At 45.2% G+C, this 14,385-nt stretch overlaps 1 protein-coding gene and 1 pseudogene across 6 annotated transcripts in view; both read right to left on the bottom strand.

Moving 5' to 3' along the window:
- Positions 1-14,385, bottom strand: part of MTMR14 (myotubularin related protein 14) — a 44,798-nt gene that overhangs the window by 27,554 nt on the left and 2,859 nt on the right. For 5 of the 6 annotated variants that reach the window (XM_030307320.2, XM_030307325.1, XM_030307323.1 and 2 more), the window contains exons 3-6: positions 9,545-9,653; positions 2,982-3,057; positions 2,643-2,703; positions 1,012-1,134 (exon numbers count right to left, since the gene is read on the bottom strand). In XM_030307320.2, coding sequence (XP_030163180.1) covers positions 1,012-1,134; positions 2,643-2,703; positions 2,982-3,057; positions 9,545-9,653 — 369 coding nt within the window. The remainder of the gene's footprint in view (positions 1-1,011; positions 1,135-2,642; positions 2,704-2,981; positions 3,058-9,544; positions 9,654-14,385) is intronic. The other variant, XM_030307321.1, reaches the window with a different exon arrangement.
- LOC116738377 lies at positions 4,989-5,556 on the bottom strand (annotated as a pseudogene).

The following is a 14,385-nucleotide window of genomic DNA, read 5'->3' as shown; positions in this document are numbered from 1 at the left end:
TAAATAAATAAATAAACATAAAAAACAAACAAGCAAACCCACAACTACTCTTCAGAATCAGGAATGATTTCCTTCAGCAGTGCTTACTTTGAACAATCGAGAAATATAACTTCTCTGCCCCCTACTCCAACTTCTCAAGCAAGAGAGGTTTTACTCTCTAGTTCGACAGCAACCATAAGCAGAACAAGCTTCCCACTAAGCCCCACAAATGAGGACAGCACAGCTGCCCTGACCCAGCATGGGGAGTCAGCCAAGAGCAAGCAACTGAGACACTGTGCAAAGGGGCCTTTTGGGAGACTCTGGCCTCTTTGGTGTTCTCCAATATTCACTGATGACACTCCTAAACAGGACGGACAAATGGCATCTGACAGGGAAAGACTTAGGGCATTATGACAGATGAAGGGAAGAAGGGCAAAGGGAATGTTCAGGCACCTACAGAATGCTAAGTTGTAAGGCCTCAGTATGCCCTACTTTGTAGGACAAACTCAACATAAGTAAGAGTCAATATTATGAAAAAAAGTGTTGGGAAAAACTACAGTCTCATCACCTCATTAATTTCAAATGTTCTCTCCTATCAGATATCAAGATTTAGTCTATATGTGAAATAAAAATTGGGCACATGCTGATTTTTGTTGTTGTTCCATTTAGAAAGAGAGTCTAATCCACCAGAGATGGCGAGAGCTTGGAACCAAGGCAAAAACCTTCAAGAGTATTTAAGAGAAGGAGGCAGCACAGCACAGGTTAGAGACTCATGGTGCCTCAGTTATTATCTGCATGACCTTGAGCAAGTTACTTAACCTCTCTGTGCTTCAGTTTCTCACCTGGAAGAGAGGGGTAGTAGAGTCTGCCTTGCAAGAACGTTTGAAGATACAGCTAGAAGATGTACAGAGAGCCCTCAGCATGCGGCCCAGCGTGTGGTGAGCCTTTGGTCACTGCTATATACCATCACTGACCTGAAAAGCTGTGAACACATCACTTCTGCCCATTTTGCAGCAGGTGCCCTGTACTTACTTCATACCAAACTTCACCTTCTTGTTCTCCACCATCAGGTCACAGATGTATTTGACTGACAGGTACCGAAGCAGCTTGATGTCATAGCCTCTGACCTTATCAAAAAGATGTGTGTCGGAACTTCTGAAACAAAGAGCCAGGGGGAGAAGATGTACTACACATTTGTTCAGAGAAGTTTGGGGGGTGGGGGGTAGGGAGCGTGTTCAAGGAGGTATAGATGTCATTGGCAAGAACTTCTATTTCCCTTCTCCAGAAGACAGAGGGAGGGCCAAGACAGGACAACTGGTTTCAGGGAAGGTGACTTTCTAAGAGATTACTCTGCTCTCTGGGACTCATTTCAAAGGGGAGCAATTGGCAGCCAAAAACCGGGAAAGGGCTTTTGGGCACTACTTGACATTAAGCCAGAAGACTCAAGATAATCTCTGAGTTCTAAAAAGCAGCAAGCTGGTGGCTGATAGAGTCTTTGAGCTTCCATTAGAGTTTATCTCCCTCCACCCACCCTTTTTCCCATTTATGATCATTTTTAGCCACAGGATTTTCTCATAATGTAATAGGGTGAAATGCGTGTTGGGAGATGGACTTTTGAGAGTTATTTTATCAACTGATCATGGAATAGTAGCAGGTGAATTCCCTCTACTTAGCAGGTCTAAGAAGCAGAGAGATAAAATTTTTCCTAATCCTCCAGGCTGTCTTTTGATCAGTCATACAGATAAAGGCAAAAGTGGAACAAGTAAACAGTCCCCATTAATTTTTTAATGCCCACTGCTTTGCTGTACACAGCAGTCTCCTCGCCAAGAACAGCATATGCTATGGAAGGCGGCCTGGCTGAGGCCGAGGTCGTCTGATCCCAGGGGAAGAGCCAAACATTCTTGAGCACAAGCCAGGGTTGCTGCTCTTGGAACTAACAGGCAGAACTGGGCATAGTGAGATGAGTTTTCATGCACCAAGCCATGATTTGGGGCAGCTGATCTTACTAGGGTGCTTGTGTGCATTCCAGAGATGTTTGACACCAGTTAAAGACTTTCCACGGGTACAGACCATGCAAAGGAGCTTTTCCAAAACATCCTTGGGTGTCATTTTCTAAAATCATTTGGAAAGGAGGCAGGAAGAATGTGAACCAACCCATTTCCTCTCTTTAAGGGGGTCTAAAAGAGTTCTTTGTATCAAGCTCTATTATGGCATCAATAACAACTTGATGAACTGTGGGACGTCTAGTCTCTGAGTCTCCCACATGGGGACCACAGCCCTTGCCCTGTGCCTTGGCACCAGGTGTGCTGTGTGTTATCTGGCAGGTTGGCTGTCAGCACCCTGGCCACCCCCTGGAAACCATGGGGCTTGAAGACACACACAGATGTCTGAACCCTGTCTCAGACCTGTGGACCCTGGGGCTGGGATATTATGTAGGATGGAGAGAGACTCCTCAGGCATTCGATAAAATCAGCTCTGGTGGAAGCTATGGGATGGACCTTAACAACTCTATTTCAGGGGCATGGATTTAGCAGTGGCAGGAGTGAACCAATGCACTCACCTGTACCAGTGGTGATTATACACCATCGGTATGAAAATGGCCACTAATGGTCACTGACCCCATCCCCAATATAAGCCCAGACCCGTAACAACCTGGCACTGACCGAAGAGCGCAGTCCTCCTCTGTGATGTCCTCTGCATCTGCCCAGGCATCATCTGCACCTCCTGCCAGAGAAACCTGTCAGCACCAAGGCTGTTGCACGGGGCTCCTCCCAGGGGCTTCTGGGCCAGGCTCCTCCCACCCTGCTCCAGCTCTACATGTCTGTCAGCCCAGATGCCCCATATGCCTGGCAGTCTACTTTACCCCAGCATCTCCCTGAGTGAAGACCAGGCCCCTGGTCTTTCCAGAGCTTACTCGAACTCTCAACCTATGCCACTGTGGCATGGGTGGCTATTCTCTATAACTTGGTTCTTGTTCTTAGAGGATGTGGCTCAACATTTACCTGAGAAAATATAGTTGTAGCCAGTGCGTCCATATAGCTCCCCCCATCCAGCCAGGGTAGCTGACCTGCAAATGTGCTGGGAGAGAAACAACATTTTCAGATGCTTTTCTGGGTTTTTTTGTTCTTGTTTTTCTCAGCTTTATCGAGATAGAACTGACATACAGTATTTGTGTCAAAGTGTACAACATGCTGATTTGACACACATGTATTATTAAACCATTACCACCATAGCATTAACATCTCTATCACGTCATACAATTAACATACAATCTTTTTTGTGGTGAAAACACAAGATCACCTCTCTTTACAATGTTCAAGCATGTAACACAATATTAATAACTATAATCATTCTGTTGTACATTAGGTCTGCAAGTTTGCACCCTCTGGCCAACGGGTCAAGATATTTTTCTCAAGTGTGCACAGTCGGAGGAACTCCTGGGACTCCTCAGATTTTTCTAGGCCCGTTTTCTGAGTCCAGGAGCACTCCCCAAAGTCTTATGAGCTTCGAGGCCACGGTAGTCAGTCTAAAGTATGCCTGGAATTTTTAATCTACATCCTCTGTCAAGAGGGGTATCTCTTCCAAACAGGTGGCACCAAAGCATAACTAAGGGTAAATGGCTAGATTTAGTGGCAGTCACATGTGTAGGTTTTGATGTTGCTGCATATGGATGTGTGCTGGGCTTGGCAATGAAACGTTTACACTATCTTCTTTTTTTTTTTTTTTTAATTTTTAAAAAATGTTTATTTTTGAGACAGAAAGAGACAGAGCATGAGTGAGGGAGGGGCAGAGAGACAGACAGGGAGACACAGAATCTGAAGCAGGCTCCAGGCTCTGAGCTGTCAGCACAGAGCCCGAGGCAGGGCTCGAACTCACGAACTGCGAGATCATGACCTGAGCCGAAGTCGGACGCGTAACTGAGCCACCCAGGCGCCCTACACTATCATCTCACTAAATTTTCACAATGAGCCCATGAGGCAGATGTGGCAGGTGGCATGCACTGTTGCTGCTTCACAGAAGAAAGGCACAGAGAGGTGAAGTGATGTGTAAGGTCATACCATGAGGGGCAAGCTGGGATTTCATCTAGACCCACCTACCTCCAAACCCTGCATGCTGAGCAGCATATGGAACTGTTCAGTGCAGGGGTGAGCAACCTTTGAAGCAGGTGGGTCAATTAAGGGAGAAATGTGGGGGGGATATTTTTTTTTTTTAAAGAAATTACATCTCTTTCCTCCTTATCAAGGAAATGTAGTAGCTGTAACTGCATATGCAAGCACCCCCAAGTTTCACTAAAGGCTGGGAGTGGCAGTGAGGGGATAGGAGATCACACCAGAGAGAGGGGCGGCTATTTGACAGAGGGGTGAGGTTCATTCCTGAATGGGTTACACAGACTGGCAATGTAAAGCGCGTCCTTGGAAGACTGTGAAAATACTGCTTGAAGGCTTCTGCTCTGTTAGATAATGGGAAAGAAACAGTTATGTAGCTATAAGGAAAGGGCTGTGGGTGGGAGCAACCAGGTCACCTTCTGGCTCTCTAGAGGTAGTGGCAGGCTGAGAGAGAGGGCAGGTAACAGAAAAGCAACCTGGATGCCACCTGAGGAAGGTGGGGTGGTTTTTTAGGGCTGGGGACAAGAGATTTGCGGGAAGGCTGTCCTGGAAGCCTGCAACTAAGGACCTGGGCCTGAGCAGGATGCACTCCCATGGGGGCTGCTTCATTCTTTCTGGGTCCACAAGCATTTTGAAAATCTGATGAAAATGAGCAACTGTCTCCAGAAAAAAATGTACATACCACAGTTCACATTTTAGAGGTTCCTAGACTCTCCCAAGTCCGTCCACGGACACATCTCTAGATCCTACTAAGAGTCCCTGCTCTTCAGGGACCATCCCAGTAAGCAGAAGCAGGGAAGTGGAGAACTGGAGCAGGGAAGAGCCAATCCCCAGCTTTAGAACCCACAAAACTCTCACGGTAAGTAGGGAGGGCACATTCAACTTGACAGTTTTTTGTTTTTGTTTTTTGAGGCATCAACAGTCATTTTTATTACGCTCAGATCAGAAGTCTGTGGGTCTTGAGGACCTCTGTAGATCTGTCGATTTTCTTCTCCAGGTTCTTTCCAGCATGTTTCTGTAGCTTCAGGAGCTGCTTTTTCATCCAGTAATGGATGTTGGCCTTCTCCTTCCTCTTCTCTTCCGGGGTGGTAGTTACTGCCCAGTACTTCCAGCCAACCTCGTGAGCCAGAAGCCCCAGGTAAGCAAACTTTCATGTAGGCTTCAGACACACAACCTTGAGGGCAGCAAGAACCACCACCTGCTTTTTCTTGTCATAGGGTGGCGGGATCCCATCCAACACCTTGAGGCAGTCCAGGGCGGCCTGGCCTTGGCTGGTCTTGTGGAGCAGCATGCCTCACGCTGTCCACCCAAAGATCCATTTTGGTGCTCTGAAGTGGTAGGGGCCACAGGGTGGGTTGGTGTTCCTCGGCTTGTGGAGAAAGGCCAGGTACTTCAACTTGTTTCTGTAGAAATTGCCAGAAATGCTGATGTCTTCACAGGGCACAACAATGACCTTCAACCCCAACAGCATCTGCCTGGCCACGATGGCCACCAGCCGGCCCAGGAGACAGTGTCGGCCACTGAGCACCAGGACCTGCCTTCAGCAGCCACTTGGGAAAGCTTGTTGGCATTTGAACAGCATGTGTTCTCATGCCTGCCCTCCCCCCATCACCTAAGTTGCTTGCACCAAATCTCACTCTTTGCATATTTTCTGTTAAATCTTTTCAGAGCACGCACACACTGTCTTTGGCTCCTGAGTTTTGAGACTGTTTCTTGAACTCTTTTCAAGGTTCAGATACCTCTTTCTGTCCCAGTTCTCCCATACTCTTAGATCTGTCCTTGCCTTTTCGGTAAGTCAGGCAGTCAGATCTGGGCTCAGAGGACTCATCAGACTGAAGAGAGAGGGTGAGCTGGCTAACTCCCCAAGTGAGGCACCAACCCCCTCTGAAGAAAGGTCCTGAGGTGGACCCTGGCAGAAGCTGTACTGCATTGCAGATTCTAACCCCTGACTCCTGCTGCTCAGCCTCATGGCTCCAATCCATGACCCCGCCATTTCTGCACTTTAAGCTTGACTGAGAAATCAGGATGCACTGTGAATGCCCTCCATTGGTCTAATTATGAATGGCCTCTAATTCTGCACAAGGAACATCACTCTGTAGGATTTGTTCATCTCGTAACCAACTCTGGCACAGGGAAAAAAGTGGCAGACCTTTGTTCCCCATCTCTTATGGGAGGAAACAAAGAGAAAGATGACGTGTCCTAATTTTCACTGTCTAAAAGCCAGATACAAGTGCTGGGGGAAAAAATGGCATGGGAGAACATCTTACCCTTAAATGCTTGAACTGTCTTTAAAAAATTTTGATAATGAATCTTATTTAGCCCATTTATATTCAAATATTACAACATATAATCACTTTAAAAACCATTAATATTTTACTTTTTTTGTACTAAATCTTCAAAACCTGATCTGTAGTTTACACTTTCAGCACATCTAAACTAGAATGCTTTACTTTTAGCAATTTTTTCACCAATTAAAAGAAATTTTTTAAGTAATCTCTATGCTCATGACCCTGAGACAAGAGTTACATGGTCTACAGACTGAGCTAGTCAGATGCCCCTTTACTTTTAGCATTTAAAGAGAAAAGCAGTCCTGCCCCCAAATAGTGTTGTTTAACCAAAAAAATTTATTATTGTTTCAGCTATAAATTGACTGAAATAAAATCAAATATTTAGCTCTTTAGTGGCACTAGCCACACTGAACTGAGTTTTGAAGAAGCAAGCACTTCTTAATATACCTGCCTTCCCGAACCCAGCAGAGAAGTTCTGGTAACAAACACTGCCATCACTGCACTAGTTACCAAGAGCCTGCTGTGCGTCACAAATCCGAGGATGAGATCCCATCCTCTTACCTTTCCTAACCTTGCTCTCAACTGCCTGTCCACTTGCCTGCCACTCACTGAGCTCCACAAGGACAAGGACCGCCTTATTCATCTCTGTCACCCTAGACACTAGCACAGGGCCCACTCTTGCTTTATCCAAGAGTAGTAGCTAAGCTTGCACTTACAAGCCAGGTTGGTACTTTGCTAGGTGCTGGAAGGACGAGAGTCAGACACAGCCCCTGTCCTCAAAGGGATTAAGGCAGAAAGGAAATTACAGACATTCAAACACACAAGCAGAACAAAGCACACTGTAGGGAGGCATAAAGTGAGTGAACACCAATTGTGTCAGGGGAAGCCAAAGGGTATGAAACGGTATCACGCCGCCTGGACAAGAAGGTGTAATAGGAGAAGAAACCGGGATTAATGGCAAAGCCCTCATAAACATTTACGAATGCCAAGGACTCCTTGGAATAATCCTTCTACTCACTGCCCTTCCTCTGAAATCAGGTGGTTTAGGGCTCTTTTCTCATAGACTTGTCTAGTCTGTAAGTGCAAACAATCTGCCATTCAGCAACCCCACTTGTTCAGCTGTTCAGCGTGGCATTTCCAAAACACATTCAGTAAAGTTCCTTACTCATGGTCTGCAGACAAATGAGAAACACCAGACTTGACAAAGCTACACAGGTCTCTCAGCTACAAGATGTCTCAGAGCCTTTGTTATATTAATGTACATGTACCAACATACTTTATGAATTTGGAGCCTGGAGGCTAGGCCAAATCTACTATCACTGTGTGACAGAGAATGCTTTTCACAAGCATATCCTTAAAATACTGTTCTCTGGGGGGGCGCCTGGGTGGCTCAGTTGGTTGAGTGTCCGACTTCGGCTCAGGTCATGATCTCGCAGTTTGTGAGTTCGAGCCCCACATCGGGCTCTGTGCAGACAGCTCAGAGACTGGAGCCTGCTTCGGATTCTGTTTCTCCCTCTCTCTCTACCCCTTCCCCACTCATGCTCTGTCTCTCTCTCTCAAAAATGAATAAACGTTAAAAAAAAATTTTTTTTAAATAAATAAATAAATAAATAAATAAATAAATAAATAAATTACTGTTCTCTGGAACACACTTTGGGAAACACTGGTTTGAGTATTACCTATATAATTTCTAGTGACAAGCACTATGCTCCACAGAGTGGTGGTCTTTAAACTGGAGTTCAGTAACTTGCAGGAAGATGCCAACTTCCCAAAGGGGGAAGGGGCACAAAAAGCTGTAAGGTGATCAACTTCAGGAGCTTCCATACAAGCTTTCCCTAAAATATACCTTCCCAAGGAAGCCTTCATTCAAGTCCCCTTTCCTAACCCCCTTTCACATTTGCCCTTCTCCCATTTTACAAAAGAAAGGCACAAAGGGGTCCAAACAAGGCTCACATCTCTCCTCCTCGCTGCCCTGGCACTCAACCACCCACTGGATAACCACAGCTGGACTCTGCAAGACACTGGGACTGCAACATGTGCCCTCAAGTATCTGCCCACTGAATAAAGAGACTGCGTTTGCTCCCCTCCCCTCCTTCAGGCTCTCCCTACTTCAGTCCGCTCCTCCTAGACTAATCCTCCTGAAAAAGCTACTTTCATCCTGTATTTCCCTGTTCAAAAATCACACTGCTCTCCTGGCAAATGCAAGCACCATGGTCAGCATTTGGCTTCCTGCAATCAGTCCCTTCCATGCTCTGGACTGGCATGAACCTTCCACTTCGGTGAGGGAGGCATCCTGGCCCCTCTAGTTCCTGTCTCCATGCCTTTTCCCATGTTGCATCACTTGCTCAGAAAACCCTCCCACCCGTCTGCCGGCTAGCATTGTTTTTCCTCTGGTGCTCTCAAGCTATGTCCTGCTCTCTAAATGAGGCTATCAGTGGCTCAATCCACACTGCTAGCCCTGTGTTTCTCTTACACCACACCGCAGGGCCCTAAATTTCAGTGTGGAAGCCTGAGGGAACTCCAGGTAAGTTCAACCCCCCAGCTCTCTTGGTAAACTTGGCGAAGTTATTTAATCCCTTTGTTTCATCTGCAAAACGAGACCATCCATTACATTAAAGGATTATGAAAAGACAGGTAAAATGAGACCACACTGGGGACCCAAATTAACAACCATCACTAGAGTATAAGCTCCATAAGGGTAAAGACTGTTTACACACTGATGTATCTTATGGCTTGAAACACAATACACATTCAATAAACACTTAGTAAATTATATGATTGAAAGAACGAACACATAACAATGTATTAACTTACTTGATCTAATCTACCCCATAAACCTTTGATGTAGGTATGACTGTCATTCCTACTTCTACAGACGAGGAAACTGAGGCCTTGTATAGAAAGAAGAGAGCCAGGATCTGAACCTAGGCAGTCTCCAAAACACAGGGTGGGGTACTCTGGTGTGACTATCCCTTCCCTACATAGACTACCGTGAAAGGTGGTGTAAGAATTGGTCTGTTTTCTCTGGGCTGCTTTGCACAGCACCAGGCACCCAGTAATTACCTAACACTGGGCTGGCAAATGCCAAGAACAAGACAACCCTACACTTTGCATTAAGCCAGTTACCCTGAAGAAGGTCTCAGAGAGTGTGAGGCTATGGTACGTTCTTACCTTGCCCTTGAACAGGATCACCGGGCACACAAACCGTCCTCTGCACCTGGCTGTCTTGCTACGGTTGACGAGGTCTTGCAACTTGCTCACTTGCACGGTGCTCTGAAACCTAATGCACAGGCAAGAGACAGGTCAGGCTGGTTTCTAAGTGGGCATTTTGTGTGTGTGTGTGTGTGTGTGTGTGTGTGTGTGTGTGTGTTTTCACAAAGACCCCATGAGAGGTCTGCACATGTGTGTGTCAATACTCATTTGGAATTTAGTAAATGCTTTAATCCCTAAATTCTAGATCACAGATAAATTTTTTTCAGGAAAAGAAAAAAAATGCTGTATTATAGGTATTAAAATTTAAGTCATCCTGATTTTAGAAGCTTTAAGATGAAAAAAACAGTGAGCTACTTTGAAGACATGGGATACAAAACAGAAACACACAGCAAACTGGGTGTTGACCATGTCTAAAGTACACTTTTTTCCTCCCATAATAGGACAACAGGTGCCCTGGGGAGTGTATGGAAATCATAGCGCCATTTTTGTGAACTTTCAGGGGGCAGGGTAAGCTGAAGGCTCACATCTCACATGGTGATAAGCTTCTGAAACTTCCTCAACATCCCAATTGTCTCTAACAGTCCAAACAGCAAACAGGGCAGGTAATGTTGGAGCAATGGAAGTAAAAAGAAGCTATGTGTGGCATGGAGAAATAAAGTAGTTAATCCAGTGGGTGTGGTAAGGGAACTTCCAAAACAGGAGTCAGGTTGAGAGATAAGCTCTGGCAAGGCACACCCATGTCAAATCAGTAGACCCGTAAAAAAAAAAAAAAAAGGGTCTCCTCTTAAAGACTCACCTACCCATCTTGAGCAAAACACTCCACATCAGCCAGTCAGAGCTTCTGGTTGCACAAGAAATGAGAGGCAGGAAAGTTAAAGAGTGGGAAGCTAAGTAGATCAAGTGAGCAGAAGGGAGGGAAGACACTCCTGTTCCCTCCTTACAAGGGCTGCACTTCCAGATCAAGTCCTAGAGGGCATTTAATTCCTTCTATGTTCTAATCCTTCTAGGCACCCATGTTACTGCACACGGCACACATACAAATAACCGTTTCCGAATGCGTAAGTTCAATGCCTCCTACACATCTGTGGTATCTTTTTAGGCCTATATGGATGTTGTAGGGATTAATAAAGTCTTTTAGAAATACTGCTGATTTTTTAGTAGTCTTCATAGATCTATTCACAAGACATAGTTACTAAAAAAATAACTACTATCAAGTGGGGGTCTGAAATTGAAGTTAAAAAGGGGTTTTCAGATAAAAACCTGGACCAACAGTTTGATGATCTTGGAAGACAACAAGGGGGTAAAGGAACAGAATTTACACTTCCCATGGCGTATTCTTCTGTAAGGTCTGATTTAAGATGTTACTTTTGTAATTTTTTTTTCCCTTTTTGAAGAAAGGAAGAAAGGAAACTTGAAGAGGCTGGCGTGTTCTTCAAGCTGTGTGTAGGGTGGCACTGGCCCCCCACCAGGCCCCAGAAAATTCATGGCTCACTGAAAACCAAGTTCTGCCACTTCCCCTCACTCAGTTTCTCTATGAAATAAAAAGGCACCTCAGTACAAAATAATCTAATTGAACTTAGGTGCCAGGAAAATACGAAACAGAGAGCACATATAATACTGTCCACAACAGTCTTCCTCTCACGTTCTGGTGGCCTCAGGCCATTTTCACAGATCTGGTCAGCACCATCTATTGCAACAGAATCTCACTTAGTCACAACAGCAGCTCCCTCTGAGTTCTAAATGCCTTGAAACTGCATTGGATTCTCCCAGGTTGAGACCATCCGTTCCACAAACTCCACAAAACCAAGATGGAGAACATGCCAGTATTTCCCTCGTAGGGGCTCTGGGCAGTCGTTTAATGTAGAAGCAGGCATACTTTTTTTCTGGTTAGGCTAGGTGGTTTATTTTGCTGGTTCTCCTACTCAAAGAACTGATTCAGTTTCTGTTCTCAGTGGTTCCTGTTTTTATTTTTATTATCTCTTGGCCTTAGGATCTTTTTCTTACAGTGCTAAGCAGTGAGCTGTGTCTGGCACATGATACTCAGAACTGAGTGAATAAATGTTGGCTTGTATATTTATGTTGGTCTTGTGGGACTGAGCTATCAACCTGTGCAATCTGATGCTATCTCTGGGTAGACAGTGGCAGAATTGAGCTGAATTATAGGACACCCAACTGGTATCCAAGAATTGGTGGTGTGGGGGAGCCTCCAGCCCCTTCCACATGGGAATTAGGTACAGAACTTAACCACCATCCCCCAAGGCCTCATCTGTACATCCCCTAATTCCGTCTCTTGTTACACTGTCATTGCTTATTTATTGGTCTTTGTTACCCACAAGACCTAAGAGGAGGGACTTCATCTATCTGGCAGGGCTTCCACTGCATCCCTGGGGACTGCCACATGGCAGCAGCTCAAGGAGTTCTTGTTGACAAACACATGTCTTGGCTGTTCAGAGATCCCTGTCCAGGCTTCTATTCCCAGATGATGGGCTAAACCGGGGAGGGGGATTAACAGAACTAAACTGCTTCCTGAATCCAGTTCTATCCTGTGTACTGGGGTCTAATTAGTGTCATATTAACACCAAAGCCAGGTATCTAAAAAAACAAAAAATTCTGCTTCCTCTCATCTGAATGTGCATGTACTGCCTTCTCTTCAACAGCACTGCCCACTCAGAATTACTTCAAGGCCTTAGAAGGAGTAAAAAGTAAAACAAACTCCAGTAACTCCTTGAGGGTTATGAATATACCACCACGGCCCTGGCCTAGAAGGGGCGACCCTGCTGGTGGAAGAAGTGTGGTGGTGACAGAAAGAAAAGGCAGACAGATGGACACAGCAGAGTGAGGAAGACACAGATTTTAAACCCATCCTGCTTACCACTTCTGTGATCTCAGGGAAAGGCAAGTTACTTCTCTGGGTTTTAACTTTCTCTTCCGTACAATGAATGGGAAGTGATACTACCTACTTCACTGAGTAGGTGCAGGACTTGAGTGAGCTACTGTGTGGAACCCTAACACCTGCCAAACAGTAGGCACTCAACACACATTATTAGTTTCCTCTTCTTTAAAGGCTAGACTGAGTCAGCACTGAACTGGTTTCCTTCCAGGAAAAGCTTCTGTGAGGTCACCAAGACTGAGTTCCTTAATGTACTGCTACTACAGGGTGGTCTGGTATCACCTGGCAGCTGGTGAGAAAATGCAGGAGCTCAGGCCCCAGTCAGACCTACTGAATCAGATTTTGCATTATAACTAAAGCCACAGGTAATTCACTCAGAGTCTGCTTGGAGAAGCACCATCCTGACTACAACTGAGCTTAATATCAGAATGCTATCAGGGCACCAAGGTAAAACCACCAGCCAAAAGTGAAGGGGGTGGAGAGGAGGGCGAGGGCAAGGAAAAAGAGATCTTGTTCAGAAACTTTAGCGTAAGGGTTTATAGATGGTGAGTCTACCTAATTCTGAAAGAAGTTATAAAGAGACAGAAACCATGTATAACGGAGCCATCACAAAGCCCAAATCTTTAGGCTCAGAGATCCCTGGGGTTCTTAAGCTACACAACTGGGGATATGATACAGTTTCTATCATCTACATACAATCTGTTTTTCTAACACATTCATTTTTCTTAGTGAACCCCACCACAACGTCGTGAGACGGCACACTTAGTAGACATTACGTTTTACAGATAAGGAAACTAAGGTTTAGTCTTTAAACTCCTCTGACCTGGTTATTCTGCTTGAAAGCCTTCTCTGACTCCCTGTGGCATATAGCAGTGGCTCTCAGGCTACAGCATATGTAAGATTCATCTAGGGAGCTAAGAATGTAGATTCTGGAAATCCTGATTCAGGGGCCCCAAAATCTATGATTTTAGGGGATACTAACATAATAAAAACCACTAACACCCACAAGTCCACACTCCTTGGCCTGAGGATCAAGACCATATAAAAAGTGGTCCTTTAGGACTTGTCAGGACTGCGACTCATCCTTCTAATTCCAGCTGAAGAGGCTCTCTACCATGGGGTCTTCCCAAACACACACATTCCAGGCAGAATTAACCATTCTCCCTGGTTTGTCTGCAGAAGCACTTCTCAAACTTTAATGTGCATCCAAATCACTAGGGCATCTCATTGATTCAGTGGCTCTGGGGCCAAAGATTCAGAGTCTCCAGCCAGTTCCTGGGTGCACTGAAGGGACACATTGAATAGCGAGGGCCTGCCACACTGCACAGCATGACTCTACTGTAGCATTCATCATAATATCGCACCTACAGGGCCGTGCTTTCACAGATCCTGTGAACAACAGTTCCTGGATTCTCTTAAAATCAGCAGCAAGCACGGAAACTAGGGGAACAAACTTAGAGATCAACATAAAGCATTTCCTGGAGCCTCCAGGCTGTGATTATTTATTAGTGTCAAACAGCCTACAGGTTGTATCCTGTGGCAGGTGCCTTATATATCTGTTTTTGTTTCACCTGTTGTTACCCCACAGAAAGCACTCAGGCCTTGGTAGGGCCTCAGTGAACAGTAGCTCTTATTTCTGATTCTTACAATAAATACGTCAGGCTTGTAATAGCCCCACTTATCATCAGGGATTGCACTAGCCACTTTCTAAACAGAGGCAGAGACTTGCCGATGAGAAAATGAAGAGACAAAAAGATTAAATAATTTGCTCAAGATAGTTATACAGCCAGTGTGTAACTCAAGCAGTCTGACTACAGACTTCAGGCTCGTAAGCTCTACATATGGTTAAGTGCTCTTAAGAACTTTGACACAGCATACCTCCCACCCATACTCTCTTAAAAAAAGGATA

The sequence above is a fragment of the Lynx canadensis genome, chromosome A2 (assembly GCF_007474595.2).
Source record: "Lynx canadensis isolate LIC74 chromosome A2, mLynCan4.pri.v2, whole genome shotgun sequence".
Lineage (NCBI taxonomy): Eukaryota > Metazoa > Chordata > Mammalia > Carnivora > Felidae > Lynx > Lynx canadensis.
Note: the sequence above shows the minus strand (reverse complement) of the source record. Positions and strands in the feature narration are given on the sequence as shown.